General features: G+C 44.1%; 1 protein-coding gene across 10 annotated transcripts in view; it reads right to left on the bottom strand.

Moving 5' to 3' along the window:
- Nucleotides 1-27,911, bottom strand: part of MTOR (mechanistic target of rapamycin kinase) — a 144,829-nt gene that overhangs the window by 33,029 nt on the left and 83,889 nt on the right. For all 10 annotated transcript variants that reach the window (XM_064281270.1, XM_064281273.1, XM_064281269.1 and 7 more), the window contains 4 exons: nt 15,054-15,129; nt 11,629-11,768; nt 2,518-2,618; nt 605-720 (listed from right to left, as the gene is read on the bottom strand). In XM_064281270.1, the coding sequence (XP_064137340.1) occupies nt 605-720; nt 2,518-2,618; nt 11,629-11,768; nt 15,054-15,129 (433 nt within the window). The remainder of the gene's footprint in view (nt 1-604; nt 721-2,517; nt 2,619-11,628; nt 11,769-15,053; nt 15,130-27,911) is intronic.

Consider the following 27,911-nt stretch of genomic DNA (forward strand, 5'->3'; position numbering starts at 1 on the left):
TCTTGAATGTTTAAGGTTAATTACTGGGTCCTCATCCCTCACAGCTCAGATCATTTACCCAGGCACCTCATCCAAGACAGTCTGGTGCCTGATGGGTAGATGTGATTGCTTCATTATTTCAGTCTGCAAGTCAGCACAGGGTTTTCAAATAAAGTGCTAGCTTCCCCGAAAGTAATCAATGTGTGACACACCTGCATAGCCAAAAAGAACCTTGAGATTAATTTCTGCTGCTGAGTAGGGACGCCTGCTCTCTGAATCCGCCTTCAGTGAAACAGAGTTTCACTCTACAACAAAGAGTGCTATAGCAAGCTGATAAAAAGCATGTAATGCTGACCCAAGAAGCCAACTTCAAAAGCAATCTACATGGTAACTTCCAGAATGTACTTGTCTCTCTCAGAGCGGAAAGCAGCACTGGCTGATGATGGCAGTCAGCTTCCTGCTGAGCATTATACTCCAAAGCTGTTCTAAGGCACTTACAGAGCCAAATGAGCAGAGGGCTGAGGAACAATAGCCCATTTGCACAGGCACCGTGTGCTCAGGAGCCAATGGGCCATGCATAATAACCTTCTCTTGGCAGAGGGTCTAGGTATGTGTAAATTTTTACCTGTTGCGCCAATGAGAAGAGGTCTTGATGTAGCGCCAGCACGGCTCTATAAAATGCCCCATCATGGGTGTCCCGAGGGATCATACAGGTGTATTCTTCCATGCTGTCCCACTGACCTGGACACACACGCACACGCACATGCACACACACACACAGAGAAAAGCATTAGGGTTGTCATCTTGCTGGACTAAAGGCAGCACCCCGAAAAGCCTTGCCAGTATTATTTTATTTAGCCTGGGGCTCGAAGTCAAACAAGACAAATAAACTTGAGCCTGAATGTACTTAAGTCTTGCATAGACCCTCTATACATCCTGTGGTTGAACAAGCCAATTTAGCAAACACAGCCACATCCCTCTTCTGAATACAGGACTCCACTGCTGCCCCAGGGAGCACCACGACAGATTTGTGAAACCTCCCGAATGCCAAGCTTGGACATCAAGTGGCTTTAACGCAGCACCTCATTAACCTAGCGAGCTTGCTCAGGTTTCTCTAGATGAGGCTGAACAGCCTTCTGCCCTACCAGTGAAGCATCTCACAGCTCAGTGGTATGCTGGGAAATTACATTTTCCTCTAAACAACTGTAGATGGCCATTACGCAGACAGGAGACAGGATTAGACAAACAGCTTGCCTGTTTCACTCAGGCAATACCTTTGCCTCAAGAGGCAGGAGATAAATATTTTAAGAGGCTCTGTTATAACAGAAAGATGGGCCAGGTCACGGCACACTGGTCTCTGTGTCATGCTAGATTGGGGACATGGTCGCATCCAGGAAGAAATATGCACTTTCCCTGGTGGGGTGAGCATGTATCAAATGCCAGGATTCCCAAGACCATCTGCAGAAAAGATATCAGCTTCATTAGCTGCAAACTGCAGGGCTGCAGATTTTACAAGGCATTTTCCTGCCTTTCACTTCAGGACATCAGCTCATCCATTCTCCATGCCTTTGGACAAAAGCAAATACCAAAAGATGACTCCTAAGGAAGTAATTTGTTTTGAAAAATGTTTTGGCTCAATCTCAGGGCTCAGGAAAGGAAAAGATGTAAGCTCTGTGACTCAAGTGGGCTAGAATGGAAGTGGGAGGTTGTATAATCCTTCTCTGGACTCTACAGTTGAAGGTTTTCACCTGGGACACCCTATGGCCCTTCTATCCTTTCATCAAGCACATCTCTGAAACAGACACTGCTAATCCTCATCAGCAAGGGCTAAGTGTCAGCAATCCACATCCATCTGTTGGGATTAAATGAAATCTTGGCTTTAAATAATCTGGGAGTGGAGGAGAGGTGGAGGAAGGGCTGGGGTAACAGGGAGGGGAACAGAGAAAACAAAACTGTCAAAATGTTTATAACTGTTGAAGAAGGTGAAGGGCATGGGGGTTCATTATACTATTTACATGTTAGAAAAGTTCTACAATAAAAATGAATAAGACAGACAGCTGCCTTTTCCCTTTACACCTGCTTGGAATAAAGACACGATCGGTGGAGCTTCAGCAATCATACTGGATCATGAGGTGGACTTGAAAATGGAGGTCCCATGCTAAGAAAGCAGAAATATGGAAAAAGGCTAATGATGATGGAGAATAGAATACCAGTTCGGACAACCTACCTCTGGATTTTATTTACAAGAGAGAAAAGGGAACCAGTAACGTGTTTAAGCCAAGTAAAAACAAACCAACCCTACTCAATCTCGGTTTTGATGCTTGCTCACTGTTCTGCTCGACCTTCCTGTGAAGTTAGTCAAAATCGTCAGGTAGAGAGAAAAGACAGATGGAAGATGGAGAAGCAGGTAGACACAGGCTGTTTTTACAATCTGTAGACCTGACATTTCCACCTCTGACATAGTGCCTTACTTTTCAGATGCATGCTCCATCCTCGCTCTCCCCATCTTAACTGGGGTGCCTGTGAGGAAAACCTTACCTAAACCCCATGCGGCTGCAGCAGCCATCCGGGCCATCTTGGCCTGAGTTTCATCATTAACCAGGGTCCACTTTTCACAACACTGCTGGTGGAGCTGCCCCCTAAAGAAGAATCACACAGTCAGATTAACCAAAAATCACCTCCATAACCTGCCAATTTTCCTCTCCAACTCCTTGGGTCAGCTGGGGACCATAGAGGAACTGGCATGATAGGGGCCTGTCTAGAATTGGAAACCTTTAAATAAAAAGCACATCCTACTGAGTCACCTGATAGAGAAGGAAACAGGTTATTTGCTGTTTCTATGGCCTGGTGCTTATAATTTGTCTGAGGGTGAGTTAGTCAAAGACAGGGACCGTGTTTAACTCTATGTGATGTGAAATGTTCCTGAACATCTGGCCTGTTCATGAATATTAAATAACTTCTCTCCCAAGCCAATGGACTCTGGGCTCTTTCCCTTTGGCAGGTCTACAGAGAAAGCAATCTGAAGAGACACATCTGGACATTCATTTTGGGCTCAAAGCTATAGGGAGAGCTGGCTCTTCAAAGTATAATACAAATGGCTTCAGTCTGAAAATGAAACCCACATGAGATCAATCTGCACAGAAGGCAGGGTCTACAATGGTCACATCTATCAGAAATCCAGGTGCTGCTAATTCTCAGAATTTTTCACAATTACCATGAGCGTGGGTAACGACTGTGATACTGAAATATGAATTGTGCTTAACAGGCTCCAATACGCAAAGTGAGTGGAAGCCCTTTCAAGAACAGGGACTTTCTATTAACTCTTAGAACTGTTGCCTTCCCATGTTCCACTTGGGAGTGAAAGGAAATAAAACTCTACTGCTGTGCAAACATGAGCCCCTACTATCAAGTGGAGTTTAAGACTCAGCTAGGAGATGCTGTAATTTTTCCCGCTTTCTGAAAGAGATGCTGCAGGACGTTTTAACATGACTTTGGGAGTCGATTCAAGAGAAAAGGCACCAACAAGTCCAAGTGGTTTGGCTTAGGAGCTGTGTGGGACATGGGCTGCGCTGCACTAGAAGATAACGTAGGGGGAAAGTGCTGATGGGATCTAGGTTAAGCTCACTGAGCGCTGACTGGTGACCACGTCTAGACTTGCTCAGTGCCTCCATCCAGTATCGCAGAATGGAGGACATTAACTTCACTGTTTCTGGCACATGATCAAGAGAGCCAGAGAGCCACTCTGGCTCAATACAAAGCTGAGACCAAAAGGAACAGACCTGAGGAAGAGGAGCTGGGCAGCCATGACATCCTAAGTACTTATTCCATAACAGAAGTAGGACAGACCTCAGCTTTGGTCTCCTGCCATCTAAACCTAGAAACCTTCACTACGGGGTCTGGCTTACGAGTTGGCTTAGAGCAGTGGTTCTCAAACTGTCATGAGTATTAGCATCCCCTGGAGGGCTCATTCTAACCCAGACTGCTAGGTCCCACCCCAAGTTTCTGATTTAGCAGGTATGGGAAAGGGCCTGAAAATGTGCACTTGTGACAAAATTTCTAGGTAATGCCGATGCTGCTGATCTAGGGACCAGTTTGAGAACCACTGGCATAGAGCATAGGAGTAGTTCATCTACTTCTAACTGAAGTAAATGAATATTTTTGTTGGGGTCCTGGCAAGAGGTAGGGAGAAAGAGGCATCATTGCCGAATGTTCCTTCTACCCCTAGAATCCAAATTTTTAAAAGCTGGTTGTTGTTGTTGTTAGGTGCCACCGAGTCGGTTCCAGCTCATAGTGACCCTATGCATAACAGAATATACTCTGGGAGTGGAGATGAGGTGGAGGAAGGATTGGGGTAACAAGTCCTGTGCCATCCTCACAGTTGTTTCTATGCTTGTGTCCATTGTTGAAGCCACTGTGTCAATCCATTTCGTTGAGGGTCTTCCTCTCCTTTGTGGACCCTTCACTTTACCAAATATGATGTCCGTCTCCAGGAGTGATCCCTCCTGATAACATGTCCAAAGTATGTGAGATGTAATCTCGTCATCCTTGCTTCTAAGGAGCATTCTGGTCATACTTCTCCTAAGACAGATCTGTTCATTATTTTGGCAGTCCATGGTATATTCAATATTCTTCACCGACACCACAATTCAAAGGCGTCAATTCTTTGGTCTTCCTTATTCATTGTCCAGCTTTTATAGGCACATGATGCGACAGAAAATACCATGGCTTGGGTCAGGTGCACCTGAATCCTCAAGATGACATCTTTGCTTTTCAACACTTTAAAGAGATCTCTTGTAGCCGATTTGCCCAATGCAATGCATCTTTTGATTTCCTGACTGCTGCTTCCATGGGTGTTGATTGTGGATCCAAGTAAAATGAAGTCCTTGACAACTTCAATCTTTTCTTCATTTATTGTGTTGCTTTTTATTGGTCTAGTTGTGACGGTTTTTGTTTCCATGTTGAGGTGTAATCCATACTGAAGGCAGGCTGTGGTCTTTGATCTCCACCCATTAAGTACTTCAAGTCCTCTTCACTTTCAGCAAGCAAGGTTGTGTCATCTGCACAACGCAGGTTGTCAATGAGTCTTCCTCCAATCCTGACGCCCCGTCCCTCTTCATACAGTCCAGCTTCTTGGATTATTTGCTCAGCATACAGCCTGAATAGTTATGGTGAAAGGATACAACCCAGATGCACACCCTTCCCGACTTTAAACCATGCAGTATCCCCTTGTTCTGTTTGAACCACTGCCTCTTGATCTATGCACAGGTTCCTCATGAGCACAATTAAGTGTTCTGGAATTCCCATTCTTTGCAACATTATCTATAATTTGATATGATCCACACAGTCAAATGCCTTTGCATAGTCAACAAAACACAGGTAAACATCTTTCTGGTATTCTCTGCCTTCAGCCAGGATCCATCTGACATCAGCAATGATATAAGTCGAATGCCTCTTAGCACAGTCAATAAAAGCTGGTGGCCACAGGTAATTCAGCCTACCTCTGCTCTTCCATCAGGAACACAGCATCTGTGCCACAGGTCTGGAGATTTAGCTTTTCATCCAGATGCAGGGAGCACAGTTGGTGGCTAACCCCCACAAACTGCTCCTTTAAGAGACAATGCAGCAAGCAATGCAGGAGCAGTACCCTGACAAGGAACACAGGCACTGCCTGCAGGATGGGGCTCTGGGAACAGCAGTCAGAACCTGGTCAGTGCACATGGAGACAGAGGCGGGGTTCCTCTTCACAAACATTTGTTACAAAAAGAATACAGAATATACTAAGTTCTAACCCTCAAAGGGGGGCAGGGGACAAAATGAAACTGTGGGGCAAGAACTAGGATATTTTTTCTGACAACTCCCACTGCACACCAGGGAGGACTGCCTTCTAGGGCTTTCGCTTTTCCACCCAATGCAGCAGCAGAACTTAGAAAGTGCTCTTCCGTTAGGAACACCTCAGATGGTTGGTTGCCTATGATCTCCCTTCTGAGGAATCTGTTCTCAAAGAGCTGGAGGCCAGGTCAGGGACTGTTTGGGGAGAGGGTTTACTGAGAGTGAGGTTCACCTTGGCTGCAGGTGTGCTGTGTGTGCCCTGGGGCTGGGGCCTAGCTGTTTATTTGTTTTTTTTTTAATGGGAGATCTATTTTATTTATTTATTTGAACATTTTATTTTTGTTTAGGTAAAAGTTCACAGAGCCAATAAATTTCCCATTCAATAATTTATACATAGCTTGTTTTGTGACACTGGTTGCAAACCCCTGAAGTGTCAGCACTCTCCCCCTTTTCCTCCCTGGGTTCCCCGTGTCTATTTGCCCAGCTTTCCTGCCCCTACCTTCCTTCTGAACTTTGCTTTTGTTCACTAGTGTTACTGTTCATTTTATAGGCCTGTCTATTATATGGCTATAATCTGATCTTTGGGAGTAATTTTATTTCCAAGTTTGAAGCGTGTCTGAGGGCCATAGTCTTGGAATTCCAGCAGTCTCTATCAGACCAGTAAGTCTGGTGTTATTTATGAGTTTGAATTTTGTTCTACATTTCTCTCCCACTCTGTCCATGATCTCCTATTGTGCTCCTGGTCAGAGGGGTCCGGAGTGGTAGCCAGGCATGATCTAGTTCTTCTGGTCTCAGGCTAATGGAGGCCTGGTTCATGAGGTCCACTAGTCCTTTGGGCTGTCTCCTTAAGTCTTTGTTTTCTTCACTCTTCTTTGATCCAGACAGGAAGAAATCAATTGTTGTATCTCAGACGGCTGCTTACAAGCTTTTAAGACCCTAGTCACTACTCACCAAGGTAGGATATAGAACATTGTCTATGTGGATTATGATATGCCAATTGACCTAGATGTCCCCCAAGACTATGGTCCCTAGCCCTCAAGCCCAGTATCTCAGTCCCTGGAGGTTATGGTTATGTCTAAGAAGTTTTCATGACTGTGTCCCCTGTGCACACTATTGCACACATGGGTATATCTGTAGCATGAACACATATATATGCATGTGGGTGTACCTCCATATACCCACCTGCCCTGTTCATCTTACATATCTACCTATGTTCATTACTGTTTGTTATTACTGTTGTTGCAAGATTGTACGTGCATTAGTGTTTACCGTTGTTGCCTTTTATTCTTGTGTTCCTTTCAGTGTCTTCCTTTACCTTGATTATGGTTTGAAGACTTCCCCCATGTTGTGTACATGTTTACTATCTAGTTAGTGGTTTTCCCTCACCCAGCTCCCATCCCTGGTAACCATAAAAGAATGCTTCTGTCTGGGAGCCTAGCTCTTATATTAGCTTCCTGGAAGCAGACGAGCCCAGAGAAAGGGAAAGGATCATTCCTGCTGCCACCTCTGGTGAAGGCCTGCCTCTGGTATGTTCAGGATACATGCTCAAAGCAAAAGAAATTTAGAAATTGCACCCTAAATAAAGTTGACTGAATAAACCATACCAGAAACCTGCATTATAATCAGGGAAAGGATTCTGCTTCTTTCATTTCTTTTTAAAACCTCTTTTAGCCTCCTGCATTCTTAGAACCCTTGGTCAGCATCACTAGCCACTTACACTATCTAGGTAATGATAAGAGTGAAAAGAGCCCAAGAGACCAGAGGTATGCCAGACTGAGTGCTGCAAAGTTAGGGGACTGGCTTACTCTGCTGTTGGGAACTCTCAGGCAAGCTATCTCAACTTCTATGAGCCTCAGTTTCCTCAACTCTAACATGAGGAGGACTGAATAAAATCATATCTAAAGTCTCTTCTAATACATCTAAGCTGTGCCTACTTAGAAGTCCCTGAGTGGCACAAACCCACCCAGAGGTGTTTCAGGTGAAAGGCCTGGCAATCTGCTTCCAAAGATCACAGCCATGAAAACCCTGTGGAGCAGTTCTACTCTGCAACACATTAGGTTGCCATGAGTTGGAACTGACTTGATAGTAACTGTTTTTTGTTTGTTTGTTTGTTTCGTCTCTACTTAGCCCACCTAGGAAAAGCATTTGTCTCTAATTTTGAAAAGGGAGGAGAGGGAAGGGGAAGGGATCAGGAAATGTTTCAAGGAGGAAAAGACGGTTCAGGTAGACTTTTGTACACCTTTCAGTGTCTTCCTTGACCTTGGTTATGTTGTGCTGACTTCCCCCATATTGTATATTATCTCTTCCTTCACCAAAGTTAGTACATGTCTACTATTTAGTTACTGGTTAGAGGACTCTGAAAAAGCAGAAAAAGGAGAAGAGGAGGAGAACAATTCGGGGGGCAGAATGAATGAATGCACAGAAAGAAAAAAAAATTCTGTAGGGTTTGGAAGAGAATCAATCGTTTGGCCAGAGCTCAGAGGATGAGGCAGGGTACACTGAGAAATGGGCTGAAGAAGTGGGCAGAGCCACAACATGAAGGACTTTGAATGCCAGGTTGTGACACATATACGTAAATCCAAAGGCAACAGGAAGACACTACATCATTTTAGGAATTGATTAGAGTTGCATTTTAAGAATACTTATATCTTGTTTTAACTTTCTGTTAATAAGGTATGATTGTATGGCAGCCAATTTGAAAGTAAACAAGAAATTGTTTTTGAAATAATGTGGCCTGTTCTTGTTAACATTCCTTTCTTTTGTTTTAGATTAGTACTGTCCAATAGAACTTTCCGTGATGATGGAAATGTTCTGTATCTGTACTGTCCAATATGGTAGCCACTAGCCACCTGGCTCTTGAGCACTTGAAATGTGACTTGTGTGGCTGAGAAAGTTTTGATTTCATTTAATTTTAAAACAGTCACATATGGCTAGTGGCTACCGGATTGAACAGTGCAGTGTTAGACACCTGTTGGACTTAAAGAAAGTTTTAGTTGTACAAACTAATGAAGCAGATTTGATAGGATATGCTTCCTCAATTTATTGAAATGAATGAATATGGACTACTAATGTATAGAAATAAATGAATAATAACACTTTTGATCTTCCTAATGATGGTTAAATCAGGCAATTAAGCCAATTTCCAGTACTTTTAGGCTAGTATCTGTATGCATGTGATCCCACACCTAAGGCTAAACTCACTGACATTAAATTTTCAAGCAAAACATCGCAACATCTTCTATCTCAAGAACATGGTAACATCTTTACATTAAAAGATAAAAGTAACAATCAGTTTGCCAAAAGAATATCTATAATTACGTACAGAAAGAATACGTGTCATGAAAGATAATTCTTTTAGAAGGCTTACTTTGATTTTTTCCAGTAATATTCTTTTAATTTTCTAAAGGTATAAAGTTTCTAAAGGAATCAAAATTCACTTATATTAAATAAACCGAGGTTTACTGAAAACAGTGGACTACTATGCAGCCAGTAAAAAAATGAGGCAGTGGTTCTACAGGTGCTAATATGGAACACCAGCCTAGACTTGTTAAGTGAAGAACACAAGGTGCAAAACAGTATATATGGTATACTACCATTAATGTACACACTTGCACATACATGGATTATCCAGTATATATAAAAACCCGGTAAGACTCCAGAAATCTGGGTGGGTGGGGAGAAGGAGAAAACTTACTCTTCAGTCTGTCACTGCTTTGTATTACTGCATTTTCTTGCTGTTGTTGTGTGCCATGGAGTCCATTTTCAACTCATAGTGACCCCATGTGACAGAGCAGAACTATCCCATAGGGTTTTCTAGGCTGTAACCTTTATGGAGGTAGATCACTAGGTCTTTTTCCTACGGAGCTGCTGGGTGGGTTTGAGCTGCCAACCTTTTGGTTAGCAGCTGAGTACTTAGCCATTGCACCACCAGTGCATAATACCTTTTCAAAAAATAATGCTTTGAAAATAAAAAATGAACACAAGCATATAGATTAAAACACACACAAACACTTTAGCAACGGAGGTTCCATATGCAGATCCAAATGCTCCGGTGCAGCCCTGCAGACTCCTGCTTCCACTAGAGGGCTCCTCGGCGGCCTGGTTTCAGGGAAACCTCAGGCTTTGGATTGATCTGGCCTCTGAGGAGCTCTGGTGTTCCAGCCTCACCTTCATTCTGGAGGCTCAAACTGTAATTCCTTTCCCCTTCTCCCACTTTTCCATCTAATCAGTCTTTAAATCCTGTCAATGACACCTCCTAAACATCTCTGGATCCAGCCACTCTCTCCATCCCCACTGCCGTCACGCTCCTCTCTCTGCCACCATTATCTCTCCCTTGGGTGGCCTCGGAACTGGTCTTGCCATTTCCTCTCTGGCCTCTCTTCAATCCACTCTCTATTGTGCTCCTAAAGGGATCTTCTTACAATGAAAACCTGATCATGACAGCTCTCTAAATATTTCAATGACCTCTCAGTTGCCCTGAGGTTAAAGTCCAAACTCCTAAGATTGTCTATAAGCCCTATATGATCTGGCTCCTGCCTACCTCTCCTGCTTCACCTTTTAATCTTTTCACATCACACCTGACCCTCCAGCCATACTGAACTTTCAGAACCCTTAACACTCTGTGCTTCCTCCTTTTCATTGTAAGCTCCATGTTAGACATCACTTCCTCCAGGAAGCCTTCCATAACCTTCCAAGCCTGGATTAGGGGCTGTCCTATTTGCCACTGCCCCCTGTGCTTCTCCTTTCTACCTGTTTTCACACTGTATTACAACTGCCTGGTTGTCTGTCCTGTAAACTCTGGGAAGGCAGGGGCAGTGTCTGTCTTGCTCAGGGCTGTGTCCTCAGGGCCTGGCACAGGCTGATGACGAATAAGACAAGATAATTACTGGCTGAATGAATGAATTAGGGAGATCATGTCCAGGAGAAAGTCAGGATAATCTGCTAGTGGGGAGGTAATGGCTGTAACATGGCATTTATTTAAACTATTTTAAAAAGTGTATTGATGCTGGGGAAACAGAACAGGGACCATTTTTTCTTCATCATTCCCCCAACAACTCTCTAAAACAAAACCTAGCCAAATGTTTTCAGTTAAGCATTACTGTTGCTTCCACCTGGAGTACTCTTTTAACCTCTCCCCTTTCTCCTTCACCTGCTTCCTAACTCTTAGTCCTTCCTCTGGGAAGCAGTGTAAGACCACCCTGCTCCCGGCTGGGTTCAATGTCCCCACTCTGGGCGTCCACAGTAGTCTGCTCGTGTCAAGATTAGGGCACATTCACGCTTTAGTAGCTGTTTATGTCCTTGTCTCATCAACTACACAGTGAGGTTTGAGGGCAGACATGTTTTCCTTTTTATCCCTGGAGGCTGGCACAGTGCTGGGCACAGAGTAAGTGTCCAGCAACAATAAAGGTAAAGCAGTTGGAGAAAGGCAGGCATTTGCTCCTACCTCCTAAGAGCATTAGCAAGAGCTAATGAGAAAATTAACACTGCAGAGTAAGAATATGAGATCTTCACCAGATCAAGGCCAACAGAGGCAGATGGAAGGAGAAGGTGTGGATACCAGGAGCAGACCCAAGGCTGCCTTGTCCTATAGCACTACAAAGTCAAAGAAAGAAAGAAAAGCCCTGCTATCTGGCAGCTGAGACAGAAATGAGAGGTAAAAACACCAAAGCGATAAATGGTTCTTTGGAAGATACCAAGTGAAACAAAAATGAGAGTCTAAGGGAAGAACTCTGTTAGGTGGAAGGCCTTTCAAATTCAAAGATCAAGCAAGGCAATCAAATCTCTACCAGCCCACTCAGGTCACTGTCAGATGAAGCTCACCATTCCCCCAAGGCCTCAAGGCAGCGCATGCGGCCCAGCATCAGCTCGGGGTCATCCTTGTTGGTGTCCACTTTCTTATCATAGGCCACGAGGGCATCCTCCCACTCGTGCAGCTTCTCATACCAGGTAGCCTGGATCTCCTGCCAAGTGGAAAAGAAAAAGGACCATTGTGAGGCACAGAGCATGAGGGGGTCACATTTTCTAATACCATGCACTCTCTTTCCTAAGGTGCTGTGTTGTATGTGTGACACTTCACCTATACACGCATGTCCTGGCTGTAACTGAAAAGACCTCCAGGATATCTGGAGGCAAGTTCTTTGGTGACGGTGAAAACGCTGATTCTTTGGCACATTGGAGGAATGATTCTAGGATAGTCGGAGAGCAGCTGTCAGCCCAAGATGCCTCCCCAAACACTTGGGTTACCACAACACCAGCATGTGGGTATACGAGGACAGGGGTAATCCTTCCGGGACAGCAGGGAGCCCCTGCAGGGATGCCAAAACTCCATCTGTGGAGTGCTGCCTTTAGTACACGTGGCAGGAATGGCAGCTGCTTTCTGATACGGCCAGAAAGATCACACACCACCTGCATATTTGCTGGAAGAAAACAACTCACTTTTAAAAAGCCCCTGAATCTCTGCATTTCTTAATGCATTTTTAAACTTTCAGGAAATAGTAATTTAAAATACAATATAGCATTACCACTTAAAATGCTTTGAAAAACCTTTTCCCCTTCTTCTAAAGTCTTTTACCCAATCTTCCCTCCTGCTCAGCCTTTGGCAGCTTTACCAGTGTCAGGGGCCAAAGGATGGATTCTATTACTCTGGGTGGATAGAGTGCCACGCTGAAGTTCAGTGTCGTCCACGTGAGTAAGAGGTGCTACAGACCTGAAGCTGCAGACTACGGTGCTTCTAAATGGTCAGGAGACTGTTTTATGTGTTTTCCTGTCTGCCCTCTGTTTGCCCTCCACCTCAGTTTGTCTTCTGGGCTTCTTCATCACCACCTCAGTAAATAACTATTTCTCTACCAGCCCAGAGTAGTGGCTCTCCAGGGATTTTTCTAACAACAATATGATTTCGCAGTGGAATTTGTATGATACAATGCAGAGCCCGCGTTAGTTTCACCCATTACCCTACCCCCCCTTTCTAAATAAAACTGATGTTTGAATCATACGTACAGTAACAGCTACTCTGTTAAGCTATCTGAAAGAACCTCTTTCTTCCTAAACTTCTGTAAAGAGGCCATTTATATTTTAGGTTGCTAACCTGTGCCTACTTCCCCCAGGTTGTTTTTGGCAGGGCCGATCCCCTCTGCTGCCCATGCACCAATTCTGCTGCCACAACTGTCCTTTCCCCAATGTCCGTGTACAGTGGAGTTGGCCAAAGTAGGCAAAGCTGGCTCCGGGGACAGTAAAACTACCTAAGCTGCATTTTCCAGGCCTATCAAGAATAATCTCTCTCTCTTATGCCTAAATACCAAAGAGAACACTTAGTGACTGCAAAGACAGTATAAAATTAAAAACTCAAATTAAAATAGGTAAATGTTCCATTCCCAATTTCTCTACTGGGTAGAAGAGAGAAAAGGTAGGCTAGTACCTGATGTATAGCACCCACTCAGCATGAACAAGCCAAAAGCAGAGGGAGCAGCAGAGGGAGCAGGTCAAGTAGGGGGCAGGACATTTTGAATTACAATAGATTGCAGAAACTCTAAGGTTTAAGCAATGAATCATACAAAATTCTAATGAGATTGCAGTTACATAAATTGTGCTGAGAAAGTGCAGGCTACGCCAAGAAAAAGCAAACTATTGTCAAGCTTAATATGATTCAGCTACCTAAACATAACAGAAAATCCGCCACGGGTTTAGCAGTAATCCTGGGGCTAGTGGCCACCTTTAGAACCTGGAGACTGAGAAGCTTTCATTTCAGGTTGGCATTCTCAGCCACTGGGATATAAACTATGTGTTGGCAGAACACCTGTATGCCAGATGTTTGAGGAGACTTTGTTTCAATCAGCACTTACTGGGGACTAAGCTCTACGGATATGAAAGGCAGTAAATCTCTCTCAAGGTGGAGTACTTTAAGTACCCTGTCTACCTACTTCTTTCCTCTGCAAACAAGGATTGTGGCAAAGATGGATGAGACGTAGTCCTTTTGTATTTTGTCATCACCTGGAGAGATGCTTTTTTAGTCTAGTTACAGACAGTATGCGCTAAAGATGGCAAAAGCTTTCCTTAAAAGTTTCAGTCCAATTTACTAACGCTTGGGTAAGGCAAAATGCTGAGCAATCAAGCAAAAGCCTATGAAGTATTCACAATTTCCTTCACTCTAACACTCTCGGTTCTTGATTAAGGCAAACCAGAGTAAGTGACCTACATGACGAATGAAAGGTTCCTCCTCAAATATATGAGCCCAGAACTTCCTTACCTTCAAGGAATTCAATGCTAAGTTGATTAAGTCGATGTTTTATGTACGGTTAGGAATTTACCAAAGCACCCTCCCAGGACCACAAACAGTAATGGAAGCATTTGAATACTGGTAGGGAAAAGATGGCAGGAGAGCAGATGCTATGTAAGCAATAATGAAACAGCAAATCTCTTAACAACATGTATAAAAACCAAAAACCAAATCCATTGCTATCGAGTTGATTCCAACTCATAGCAACCCTATAGGACAGAGAAGAACTGCCCCATAGGGTTTCCAAGGCTGTAAATATTTATGGAAGCAGACTGTCACATCTTTCTCCCACAGAATGGTTGGTGGGTTCAAATCGCTGACCTTTAGGTTGGCAGCCGAGCGCTTTAACCACTGCGCCACCAGAGCTCCCAACAGTATGTATAGGTTATAGTTATCATTATCATTTTTTTCTGGAGACTTGGCCATGGTTTCTTCCTAAGTATGTTCTGAGTGTTAACCATGTGCCACATACAATGCTAGCTGCCACAGATGGCACAAAGAAAACTCAGATCAGGGTCAGAAGCTGGGTTCTGATGCCAGGCTGCCTGGGTTCACACCTTGGTTCTGCCACTATTCAGTCTGTGAGCTAGAGAGAGGTTCTTAACCTATGGGGGCTGCAGATTCCTCATCTGTAAAACGGAGTAACAATAGTACCTACTTCACAGGGCTCTTGTGAAGACTAAATTAGATGAAGTGCATAAAGCACTTAGTAAAGTGCTAGGCACATGCTAAGAGCTGGGTAAGTATCAGCCCTTACTATTATTAGATTCTACCCTCATGATCTATGTTCAGTTGGAATAGAGTCCATAAAGCCACTGTCTCCTTTATCCTTAATATACAGGTCAGTCAGCATCACACTGCTAGAGATTGGGAAAACACCAGAAAAGGAAAGTAACTTTCTCAAGGTAGTGGCCTAGTGCCTTCCTAGCCAGGTCCCTACCTCTTGCATTTCTAAGGGGAACGAGGCACTTACCAGCTCTCCGAAGTGTTTCATGGCATAGTCTAACACCCCGGCAGCTGCCTCTGGCTGCTGTAGCTTATTATTAATGCTGGGAAAACAAAAGAAGAGGTGGTTATACTCAATATGTCCGAGGGTAGGAGGAGTGGGGATCATTTGTGGGCAGAGGGCTCACCAGCACACTGGGCACAATGTCTTGCAGATGCAGAGAGAGCATCAATTATCTATTGCTACCCAGAAAGTTCTGCTTGAATAATTTCAACTGAGAAAAGGTTTTTGATCCCCTACTCCTAATATTTGGGGGGAGGGGGGTATACAGTAAAGTGAATACTAATATTTGGTAGACAGGGAGCCTTGCTTGCTCTGGGGTCCCTCCTCCAACCAGCACATACCAGTCTGCTCTCAGATACTGAAGTCAGGAAGCACCTATTTTAAAAAGCTAAAAACCCTGAATCCATATGAGGTCTCACCGAACTTTTAATTCCTACTTCCTCTCATCAGTTGCCTTCAGCAATAAGAATCACCAAAATAAAATCATATGACTGTAAGTGACACAAAGGCAGCACTCAGGCTGGGCCATCCACGCCAAGGACAGACTGCCCAGGGCTACGGCTGTGCAATCATCCTGACTGCTCTACTGACACACCCCATCTCCTGTTCCTTCAGATTCAGGTACCTCCTCAGGCCCTCCTCAAGGACCACTCCCCCACCCCCACATCAGGCTGGGAAGGGACCGTGTCCAGAGTTACTCAGCCTGGTCTCTTGGACACAGGGATGCTTTTCACTAATAATGCACTGCTTTGTTGATGTTTGTCCAGTTGGGGCTGGAAGACTGTTACTGTGATGGAGCAAGGAGGCAGTGCCACCGGGAGGACTAGTAGAGGAGTTATTCGTCAGAGAGACTACAAAGAGGTCCTGAATGTAGAAGAGCCATGGGGCCTAGACCCTTGTTCCAACAGGGACTTATGTATTAAAGTAAACAGCAATGCATCCCCAACACTAATCACAACCCTGAGTTCTGGAAGGAAGGAAAAGAGGGAGAGAGAAGGGGCAGGCTTAAGAAAGTTATAGGACAATAACAAATGTATCTGTTTACATGTAGGAAGCAAAAGGTGGCACACCAACTTTGGAGTCTAGACTGGTTTAACAAGCAAGGATCCAGTTTACTGCCCTGAGTACAAACTGTCTACCTGAGTAGAACTAATTTTTAAGTGGTTTTGAGAAATTCCAGAATATGGGTTCAATGTGGTAACATGGCAAGAGATTGCTGTTATAAATATTATTTTTAAAAATTCAAATTCTACCACATTTCTTCCAATAAAACCGAGAGGGAACTGCCCAGAAATCTGATGAACTAAGTAAGTTAACATTTGTGAAAGTAATCTAATGTCTCAGGTTCACAAAGCGCTTTTCAAATAATCTTCCCAACCTATCACTCTTTTGGCCTCATGCATCCCTAAGGCAGTGGGAAGTGAAACGTTTTATCAGTCTGTTTTAGAAACGCAGAAACTAAGGCACATGGAAGGGCAGTGATGCTCTCTGCGGCCTACCATCAATCTGAATCATCCACATATTATCTGAAGCAATCTTTTGTCTCTCTTCTTTGTTAAGGGAGGTGGGGGTGAAGCAACTTTGGATTTGAAGTCTTGGGTTTAAATCTCTGGAGGTCCAATTCTGCCACTTATAAACTGTGTGGCCATAAGCAAGTCACCTTTTTTGAGTTTTAAATTCTTTGTCTGTAAAACGGGGTAATACCACTGTCTTCTTGTGCTGCCATTACAGAAATACCACCAGTGGATGGCTTTAACAAAGAGAAATTTATTTTCTCACAAGTCCAAATTCAGGGCCTCAGCTCCAGGGGAAGGCTTTCTCCCCCCGTTGGCTCTGGAGGAAGGTCCTTGTTCTCAATCTTAATCTGGTCTAGGAGTTTCTCAGGCACAGGTACCCCGTGTCCAAAGGACGTGCTCTGCTCCTGGTGCTGCTTTCTTGGTGGTATGAGGTCCCCAACTCTCTGCTAGCTTCCCTTTCCTTTTATCTCTTGAGAGATATAAGGTGGTGCAGGCCACTCCCCAGGGAAACTCCCTTTATGTTGGATCAGGGAGGTGATCTGGGTAAGGGTGATGTTATAATCCTACCCTAATCCATTTAACCACAGGCAAACGCTGATTTATAACACATAGGAAAATTACAAAATGGAGGACATCCACACATGGCCTAACCAAGCTGATACATTTTTGGGGGGACATGATTCAATCCATGACAACCACCTTCTGCACAGTGTCAGGGAATTAAATGAAGTAATGGATATGAAATTGCTAAGCAAGTCCTTGAAAATGTTTCTTCCTTCATCTGTTTTTGTCTAAGGATAAAAGTTGTCAAAAACATAACGCTTGTGGATGGTAAAAACATACATCTCTGGTTGTGACTTACGCTAGCAGTAGAAGTCAGCAGTGGAAGTTCCAAACTCTCCCTGACTAGGGCTATTTTCAGTCAGACATCCAGGCCCTAGGGAGAGCTGCAAACAGAGGTGAAGGTCCCTGTACACATGTTCTCTTCACTTATTTATAGGGGTAGAGAGGTGACCTCGTGTGAGATCTCCTGGGTAGACTCACTGGTGTTTCTCCGCTGGCCCTCAGCAAAGCAATAAGCCAGAACGCTCTCCGAAATTAGTCTGCTGCAGGATTCAGAAATGTTTTTAGCATCACAGTACCCTTTAGGAAACCCTCTGTAAGTTTTTACAAGCTGAGAATGAGAAGCAAGCCCAAAGGAACTAACTTTACCACGGGTTTGTGTGAGCGGTTCCTGATGCCTCTTGGCCCAGTCAGTCAGGAACTGGACTGTTGCTCACTCACATGGAGCTGGGTGAACTGTATTAATAATTAATATTAGTGGGTATAGATTTGTGATTATCTAGTTCCTTGAACCCAAAAAAAGATTTTGGAAGCATAAGAAGGCAGGGGGGGGAAAAAGGCCAGGAGAGAACCTTTCCTACCTTTCCTATATACAGTGGTCCTAACATGACTTTTGGGATGGCCCTGGTAGGAGCGTAAATTGTTCTTATAGGGGAGATAAGGAGGTTCTTTACCTGAATCAGAAGCAGTAAACTCTAGGAATCAGACATAAAAATCCAGGAGTTCTAACAACTGCCTTCCAATATTGTGCTCTGGATCACCTTCTATTTTCAAGAACTAAGTATAACATTACCAAATTATAAACACTGCCTCATTCTGGGGATAAAAAAAAACACAGAAACAAAAAGCCTTTTCCCATCCCATTTTCCCACTCATTATGCATAAAAAAGACAATTTCACAACAAGCTGACCAAAGTCAGGAAATAGTGACTAGAGATCTCAAAGGAGAAATAAATTTAAAAAGAAAACTCATCAAATAGCTTCAATTCTTTCAAGTCCAAACTCCCCACCGTATAAGTCAGTCATCTAGGTAACACTTCCCACTTAAATGTGAGAGGAGGTGGGTGAGGATGCAGGCAAAGCTCAGTGGGAGGGGAGGAGAGGGAGTGGGCTCATTAGGGAATACTAATCCAGGCCATCAGCAACTGTCATGAGCTTTGGCGTATACACTGAACTTCATGATAAGCTCCTGTCCAACAATAAAGACAATCACCAAAAACCCCAACTTTGACTAAATGGTCTAAAATACACCGTAACTATAAGTGGGATCAGTCTGAGAAAGTTTGTAAATATTCAACTTCTTGGTCTCTGATTTGAGGCCCTAAAAGAGAGATTATACATATCCACTCTTTTTTGTTCAGTGAATCAAAGAGATTTTAAGCTAACCAGCTGCTATCACCCTGTTTATTCTTTCTTCCTCCTCCTCTTCCATTTTAATTCCCTGTAGAACTTTCTCCTTGACTACATTTCTCTCTTCCTTCTGTGGAAATCTCTCAGGCCTACAAAGTTGCTAGAGAATGCTAACTGCAGATTTGGGGTTTGGCGAGTTAGAGTGAACAAAAGGCAAAATCTTAGGAAAGTCTTATTTAGGACCTTCATTGTTTCTTCTTCCTCCATGACTTCTAGCACCCCATTATGGGAGGCAATGTATTTTAATCATGACAAGAAGAAGATATCTATATTTATTGAGAGCTTACCCTATGTGCCAGGCACTGCGCTTATTACTTATATGTATCATCTCAACCCTATGAAATAGGCACTATTATTAATAATCTCATTTTACAGATGAGGAAAATGAGCATCTGTGGGTTACAGGCTGTTAGAGGTTATCCTTTCCCTTAAAATATCTTACCATTTCAAAGGATCTTTCAATAATAAAAAAACCTTTAAGTGGCAAGGACAATGTCTTAGCTTTTTACCATCCACATCAGTACCAAAACCAACATCAGTATCAGCATCATTAGGCGCCCAGTAAAACACCTGTAAAATGAATGGATGGAAGCAATGGGTGGGATGTTTTCAGTTAGCTAACTCTCTCTTTATAATTCACTGGGCAGGAGAAAGGAGCCCTACTGCACCTTCATTTTAACTTCCTCACTGATACCGTGGCTGACAATCCCTCTGACCCCAAGTCCCCCATCCTTCATTTTTTATTTCCTCTCAGAAGCTACTAATACACCTTAAGTCTCCGCAACATGACATGTAGCCACAGCAGGTTTTTCTTAGGCAGCTTGTATGAGGCTGCCGTTCTTACAGACAGAGCCCAGATTGCAAACTGTGGGATAAACAAGCCTCTCAGAAAGCTTAGGAGATCCTGGCTCCTAGGTTCCCAGTTTCCTGCCTACTCTGGTGACACAAGGCTGTCCTTTGAAATATTCTCCTTTTAAACCCACATGTGGTTTTATGAGACTGAAGGGAGAGACTGTGTGTTCAGCTCACGTGAAGAAATCACGTGAGCAAAGGCGTTTGGTCAAAGCCCCCTTAACGAGGAACTCTCATTTTGTGGCGCAGCTGGAGGTGTTATAAAGCCTATAAGCCTATAAATGTGTCCTTGTGTGTTCCTCACATCTTTCCCTATCAATGCTGGAGACTTACAAAGGGCAAACTGTTCAAACACCCAGCCCAACAACAGAGGAGTGTTGAACAACAAAAACCAGGCACCACTAACGTCAGTCCAGCTAAAGGAACCGAAAACAAACAAATCTAGAGACACAGAGGCAGCATGCCCATGATGATGGTGTGCAGAACGACAGGCTGACCAGATTCCCCATGTCTTCCCGATGTGCACTGAGGCCAAAAGGCAAAGAGAACTGTGTTCCGAGGATTTCTAAGTTAGCGGAGGCTGATTCATACTGGTATCTTAACCCAAGTGTTGGGGGATATTTGTATTCTATTCCATTTTCCAGCGAGAACATCCAGTTGTGATCTCGTATAGTTGTGACCTATAAACAGCAAACATAAAGTGCCTATCTGCATAGTAAAACCTAGAGCCACAGATGAACCTGGTGTTAGGAAGACAATGAAGAGAAATAGAGAGGTTTCCCTGTACTAGCAGTCAAGGCCCTGGCAGTCAGTGGATCTGTCAGCAGGACATCAGGGGAGAGGCAATCAAATAGACATACTCATTCTCATTTTCATATTCCCACCTTCCTTCTACCCCAAGATTTACTTTTCATTAAAGAAAGCTGTGTTCAAGAGCCTGAAACTGGGAACACTACTGGCATTTGAGGAAAATGCTTTCCAAAGTTAAGGGAAATGAACAAATAAGGATAAGAAATTACCTCAATGCCTTTGTATGCCAAACAGGTTATGCCAAGCATCTTTTCTCCCCGTTCTTCAAAAACCCCTTTCTTGAGGTAGGGAAAGTATGTATGCTGAGTATGCAAGTCAGATGAGAAGGAGGCTCTCATGGCCTTGGCAGGTGCCCATCAGGAGTGATCCCTGGGAGGCTAATGCTGGGAGCAGGGCCTGTTCACTCTCCCACGACCCTTCCCTCTCGAGCTTCTCCTCAGTGCTGTTCACTGAGCAGGAGGAGACAGACAGAAAGGGTCAGTCATGAACTACTCAAGGTCTCAATGCCGATTCACAGCAAAGCAATAAGAGGGGCTTGGACTTGGCGTCCACTGCCGTTCCTACCACCTGAAAAGAGTCATTGCTCTATAGGATTCTGGACTGATGTTAAATTCAAAGTAATTTCGCTTGATAATTTCTCCTTGTACAGCTCAAGTTATTAACCCCATCTTGCAGTCTAGGAGCCTTGGTGACCTACAGACTGACTATTAAAAGCAAAGTGATGCAAGACCATTCAACACAAATCCTGACCCTGTCGGAAAGTCCTCAGTCAAACACGGAGCATCTGCGGTCACATCTGGGGGAGTGCTTTGGTTTTCCTAGTGTTCTCATTAGGAATTTATGAGAATATTACCCACTTGCTGCCCAAATGGCCCCGGGCCTTCCTTTTCCTGTCTATTTCTAGGGCCGATGTGGCCTGCATTTCATTTGGTTCCCTGTCAATTAAGAATTCCCTGAATTCCCTTGGTGCTAGGCTGGTAACACATGCATTACTGTTGACAGAGGACTGCAGCACGTCTGAATGAGCTCCTGACCAGCCAGGCAAAGCCCAGCTGGACACTGTTTTGGGTCCGTACCGCTCCATCAGGCAGTTTTTCTTGTTTCTCTTATAGAGTGGCCACTGCTTCAGATCGGACCCAGTCACTGCTAGCACGGAGACCTAGATATGTGCCCAATATATGATTACAAACAGAACAGCTGTTTCCCTTACAGTGCCAGGAAGACTTGGGGTGCCGGGCCCTGGGGTCTTTATCAGGCAGCTCCCGTGGGACTCCAGGAGAAGCAGCCTGGTCTGAGGAACACAATGTAACAGTCTCTGTTTGAACACGGCAATTTAAAAGCGAAAGGATGACAGTGTAGAAGGTGAGGTGGGCACATTTGAAACGTAACAGGGTGGAGGGTTGTGAGGAGCAATTTAAATGCAGGCAGCCAGTATAGTGAAGGGAGGGCTGGTAGCCTTAGCGTTGTCCAACTTAAAGCCAGAGGCAGGTGAAAACTGCACTCTGGGGTCTGGCAGGATCAAAACCTTTCTGGCTTGCTTCAAAAACCAAACCCAATGCCGTCGAGTTAGTTCCGACTCATAGTGACCCTATAGAACAGAGGAGGACTGTCCCATAGGGCTTCCAAGGAGCAGCTGGTGGATTCGAACTGCCAAGCTTTTGGCAGTTGAGCTCTTAACCACTGAGCCACCAAAGCCTCTTGCTTCAAGAACTTAGAAAAAAAATCACTTTACTCCTTTTCTACATGTTAAGAAAACAAAAGGCTGGCCCCAGTATAAGTTTTCAAAGCTGGAATCTTCAATGTCCTTGGAGCTCTCGGGGATCTACGGCACCAAGATAAAAAAGACTCAGTGCAAGAGAAGTGGCCAGCCCAAACAGATGGATCCCTGATATCTCAATCCCAGAGTGGCCTAAGAGTAGAGTTCTTATTTTGCTTTCACCCCTTCCTTTGTCTGATCACAGTTTAAATGGTACGTCTGTCACAATACCTAGAGGACACGTTAAATCTATATGTGACAAAGTGTTAGCCCTTAAGAATAAAAAGGATAGAATGCTAACAGCTGTCTGTATTAGAGGGGGATGAAATCTCTCTCTTTAAGTATAAGAAAGAACATCCTTTTTTTTTACTTAAGAAAAATTTAGGGGAGGGTAATTTATCACAACATAATGACCTTTCCAAAATATTATATTCACCTGTGCCTACTCTGTGTCGATAAACACATATTTTATCCATAGTGGAGACCTAAGTACACATACAAGTCCGTATTCTGCTTTTTCACATAACAAAGGCAGTTCCCACCTTATTCAGAGTTGTCATAATTACTTCTACTGGCTGTGTAATAATTTCCTCCCACTGACAGATGCCAGCATGTGCCAATCTCTTGGCACACCCTTGACTGGCTGAGAGCAGCACTTGTTAGATAAGCAGGCCGTCGAGAGTATTGGTTAGGTGCTCAGAGGCAGAACTCCTCTGCTCATGAAGTGACCTGCTCTGGTGAAGTTTACTAAGTTGGCTCTGGGGACCATAGTGCCTACCCCTGAGGACGGACGGGCACATGCACAGTGATGAGCCAGGCCAGCGGTCCCACTCACACATCCTCTTCAAGCCTCTCCTGGCTGGAAGTGGGCCGGGCGCCCTGGCCCTGCCCAGCATAAGGCACAGACAGGCCACCAGAGTGTTGAAGCCCATGGTTTGTGCTGGCCAAGTTTCCAACCGAGGGGCCTGTCAAAGGCGAGCTATAAAAATGATGAATAGCTGTTACATTTCCAAGGCTCTGGCTGATTTAGGGAGCTATTGGCAGACACATCACTCCCAGCATGTCAGCCAGTTAATTACTTCCAACTTTATCTTTCTTGTCAACACTTCTTGACAAATTGGCCATTATCTTTTTATTCTACAACAATGAGCGCTGCTCCTTTTCTGGTGATGCCTGGAGGTTTTCCTCCCCCTCTCCACTTTTTCACATCCAAAGTGAAATGAAGAGCTCTGAGAGAGACGATTAGAAAGAAGCTGTCAGGAAAAGAAAGGGAGAAAGGGAGAAAAGGGGGAGGGGGCTGACAGACTGAATCCAAAGCTGATTTTTATCTACCTTGACTCAAAATGGAGCCCTGGTGGCGCAGTGGTTAAGAGCCTCGCTGCTAACCAAAAGGTCAGCAGTTTGAATCTACCAGCTGCTCCTTGGAAACCCTTTGGGGTGGTAGCTCTACTCTGTTCTATAAGGTCGCTATGAGTTGGAATCGACTCAATGGGTTTGGGGTTTTTTTTTTGTTTTTTTTTTTTTAGTCAATGTGGAGTTGGTATTTTGAGTAAAATCCTGAATTTTTGGCTTCTGAATATCCAAGAGCTCTGGCTCAGTCTATTGTGGGGATGAAGTTGGGAAACATGTTAAATGAGCTGGCGCCTAACGTTTCAGCAGCATCTAACTCTCCACATTTAATTGTATACACAGATGTGAGCTGGCCTTCTACTCCATTAAGGAGTTAGGCCACATCATAGGAATACTGGTGCCCATTCTGGCATCAGAGAAAACACATGCCTACCTTCTTGCTAAGGAAAAGCTTACAGAAGAGGACCATGGCATACTATAATTAGATTACCAAGATTCATAGCCAGTGAGATGTCCAAAAGAATCTGGGAGAACAGTGGTGTCACCATTGATACACTTCCTCTTCACCAGGATAGACTGTGTCAGAGGTGGCCATGGTGAGGCACCAGCACCTTTCATATTTCGTTAGTTCTACAATGCACACTTCTTTCATACTTTAACACCTCTGAAATTGGGATACAGCTTACAATTCAGGCTTCACAGAATTGTGACACACTTAATTACCAGCAGTCCCCCCCCATCTAAACCCAAACCCACTGCCATCGAGTTGATTCCAACTCATAGTGACCCTATAGGATAGAGCAGAACTGCCCCATAGGGATTCCAAAGAGAAGCTGGTGGATTTGAACTGCTGACCTTTTGGTTAGCAGCTGATCTCTTAGCCTGTGCCACCAGGGCTCCTTTCCCCCAATAGTGGTACATCAAAATCAGAAGCGGCTTCTCTAACTCACCGTAAGAGCAGTCTCATTAACTTTAAGGTCTTCTTGAGGATGGGCTAGAAACTATGGAAGACTAGAGGTTTACTACTGAAATACAGCCAATTTCCCCTTTAGAGAGGTCTTGGGCTGCAATCAAAGACCCTCTGGCCTTTTGGCCACCTTTAGGGAAAAACCCCAGACTCTTCCTTTCTTACAGTTCCTCATTGATGGCCAGGTTTCTGCACTGAAAAACAATATTCCTTGGGGTTTGTACGTTGCTCTCAAAGGCAAACTCTTACACAATGAACCCAAAGGAAACCCTTAGCGCAGTCAGAGGTAAATCTACACTGTACCGAACACCAGTGAGAGACTTGATTTCTTGGGTGTGGCTGAACAGAAAAGGGAATTAAAGAAAAAGATAGGTTAGAAACAGTAACCACAAAGATACAATCTGTGCTCGTGCTTTTGCTCACAAGGGGTTTCCCTTCATCATCCCACGTGCTGCTGCTGGGACATTTCCTATGAGGGGAACAGATTACTAGAAGTACCCTGGCACTGTTAAAGTCAGTATGAACCAGAGGTTTGGAATGTGTTTTTGCCGAGAAGTGAGTAACTTTGAGCAGATCCTCACCTCTCCGGACTAAGTGCTTTTTTTTCCCCAACAGAGGTGGGGAGAAAGGACTGTGTACCTTTTCTGGAAGCCAGGAAACAACCCTAAAAGCAGGACTCAAACTTCCAAGCAGTGCAGTAGTGACACCTTGGGAACACATGTTTAGAATTAAGACCTGTGAGTGGGTTTTGTTTGCCCATCGAACCCATGGCCTGGAGACAGTCACCCTGGCTATTAATTGGTTGCTCAGGCACAACTGGCTCAAATCCTCTAACATTCTTAAAGAATGACAGGCCTGTTTCCAGTCAGTGCTGCCTTGGTCCAGGTGGTAGGGATCTAACCCAAGGGCAGCACCGCAGTTCACGGCGCTGCTTGGGGCCTGCGATCCTAATCTGGTCCTGCTACTCCTAACAGGGTCTTGTCTCTGGCTAAGAACATGGTACTGAAACTGCAATGTAATGCCATCTGACTCCCCTTTGAGGACACACAAGATTTGTTAGGCTCCTGGATAAATTATGCAGAATACGGGTGCCCAGAGGTAAGACTGTTTTTATGGGGACATGTTATTTTCTTTGTTCTGTCTTCAACTGCGTGTGAGCCCTCAGGCTGTGATAAAGGTTAACTGACAGGCCACTATAGATGGAAGTAATCAGGTACGCCATTTACAAAGGCCTGTGGAATAAGCAGGAGTGGGACAAAACCCTACCCAAATGCTCTAGTGAGGTCCTCTCACTGATCTTCATATGTAAAGAGAGGTGAGACATAAATTAATGGTTTACAGGGACATGAAGTGATTATACAATAAGGATGCTACCTCAAGTTATTGATAAAAACAAGAGGGTCGAACCAAATGATAACTCTTCCAGTTCTCACTTCCTTTGATTCTATGACTAAGACCTAAAGAAGAAAAATGGATTGAAAGCTGGAGAGAATGTGATGCCCTACAATAAAGAACTTAACTGTGATAAAATACTGGAAATGACCATGGAGACAGACTGAAGTCACAGAAAAGAAGATGTTTATTCACAGTGGAAGAGAGCCTTCTGTTTGGAATCCATTCATTCATTCAACACGGTCCAACTAACTATCTCTGTTGTCTTAGGTCTTGTGCTAAGTGTTAGATACTAGAGTTACCGTGGTAAATAAGACAGACAAGGTATTTGCTTTCGCAGAGCTGAAATGTTAGTGAAGTAGATACACGAGAAAGAAACCGAGAGACGTACCAGTTGGTGTCGAGTTGATTTCAACTCATAGCGATCCCATGTGTGTAAGAGTAGAACTGTGCTCCACAGGGTTTTCAATAGCTGATTTTTTGGGAAACAGATCACCAGACCTTTCTTCTGAGGCACCTCTGGGTGGGTTCGAACCAGCAGTTAGTAGCTGAGTGCTTAACTGCGCCACCCAGGGACTCTGGTTTGGTTTGTAAGTACCAAACCAAACTCACTGCTGTCAAGTCACTTCCACCTCATAGCGATCCTATAAGAGGGACTAGAACTGCTCCGTTAGGTTCCAAGGCTGTAAATCTTTAGGGAAGCAGACTGCTGCATCTTTCTCCCTTGGAACAGCTGGTGGGTTTGAACCACCACCCTTTCCATTAGCAGCCGAGTGCTTTAACCACTATGCTACTAGGGCTCCAAGGTAAGTACAGTGGAGGTAAATATAATGAAGAAATGAGAAAGTGCTTACAGAGTCATATGGGGGACTTATTTTAGATCAGAGTGGTGAGGGAAGGCTTTTCCAATGAGCTGACAACTGCGTATCTATAATACTATTTAATATTTGCTGGATGCTGACTACATGTCCGACACTATTCCAAGTTGTATATGCATCATCTATGTTAAAAGTAAGCTTCCCAATTAAACATATAAATAGGAAAATATACACATAAATGTACAGCTTGATGAATTACCACAGAGTGAAAACACCCTTGTACCTACCACCGAGACCAAGAAATGAAACAACACACGGCCAGTATTTCAGAAGCACCAGAACCTCCTCACAGCTCTGGCTCCCTTCCTCATTCCCGGAGGTAACTAAAGACTCCTAACACAACTGGTTAGTTTTGTTTGTGAGATGCATCCCTGTTGCATTCAGGTTTTTTTTTTTTAAGATGTGCAATTACCAAGTATTTATTGAGCTTCCTTTTTTTTTTTTTTAGATTGTGTATTCAGCTTGACAGCACTGGGTGTTTTGGGTTAGGTGAAAGTTTATAGAGCAAATTGGATTCCCATTTGATAGTCTGTGTGTAATGCTTCATGGCCTTTGTTTCACTCCCCACAATGCATCAGCACTCTCCTCATTTCACTCTGGGTTCTCAATTTTCTTTCCTCCTGATTTTCTACCCCTTCCTGCCTTCTCATCTTTGCTTTTGGGCAAATATTGCCCTTTTGATCTCTTATAATTGATTGTTCTAAGGAGCACATTATGCTCGAGTACTGCTCATTTTATGGGCTTGTCTATTGTTTGGCTGGAAGGGATTCTCTGGGAATGGCTTCATTTCCAGGTCAGAAAGGGGCGTCTTAGAGCCATAGTCTCAGGGATTCTTCCAGTTTCTGTCAGACCAGTAAGTCTGGCTTTTTTTGTGAATTTGATTTTTTGTTCTACATTTTTCTCCTCTGTCTGGGACCCTCTGTTGTGTTCCCATTCAGAGCAGTCAATAGTGGTAGCCAGGCACCATCTAGTTCTTCTGGTCTCAGGGTCATGTGGGCTGTGGTTCATGTGGCCCATTAACCTTTAGGACTTCGGCTTTCTTCACTC

This window comes from Loxodonta africana, chromosome 3 (assembly GCF_030014295.1).
Source record: "Loxodonta africana isolate mLoxAfr1 chromosome 3, mLoxAfr1.hap2, whole genome shotgun sequence".
NCBI classification, from domain to species: Eukaryota; Metazoa; Chordata; class Mammalia; order Proboscidea; family Elephantidae; genus Loxodonta; species Loxodonta africana.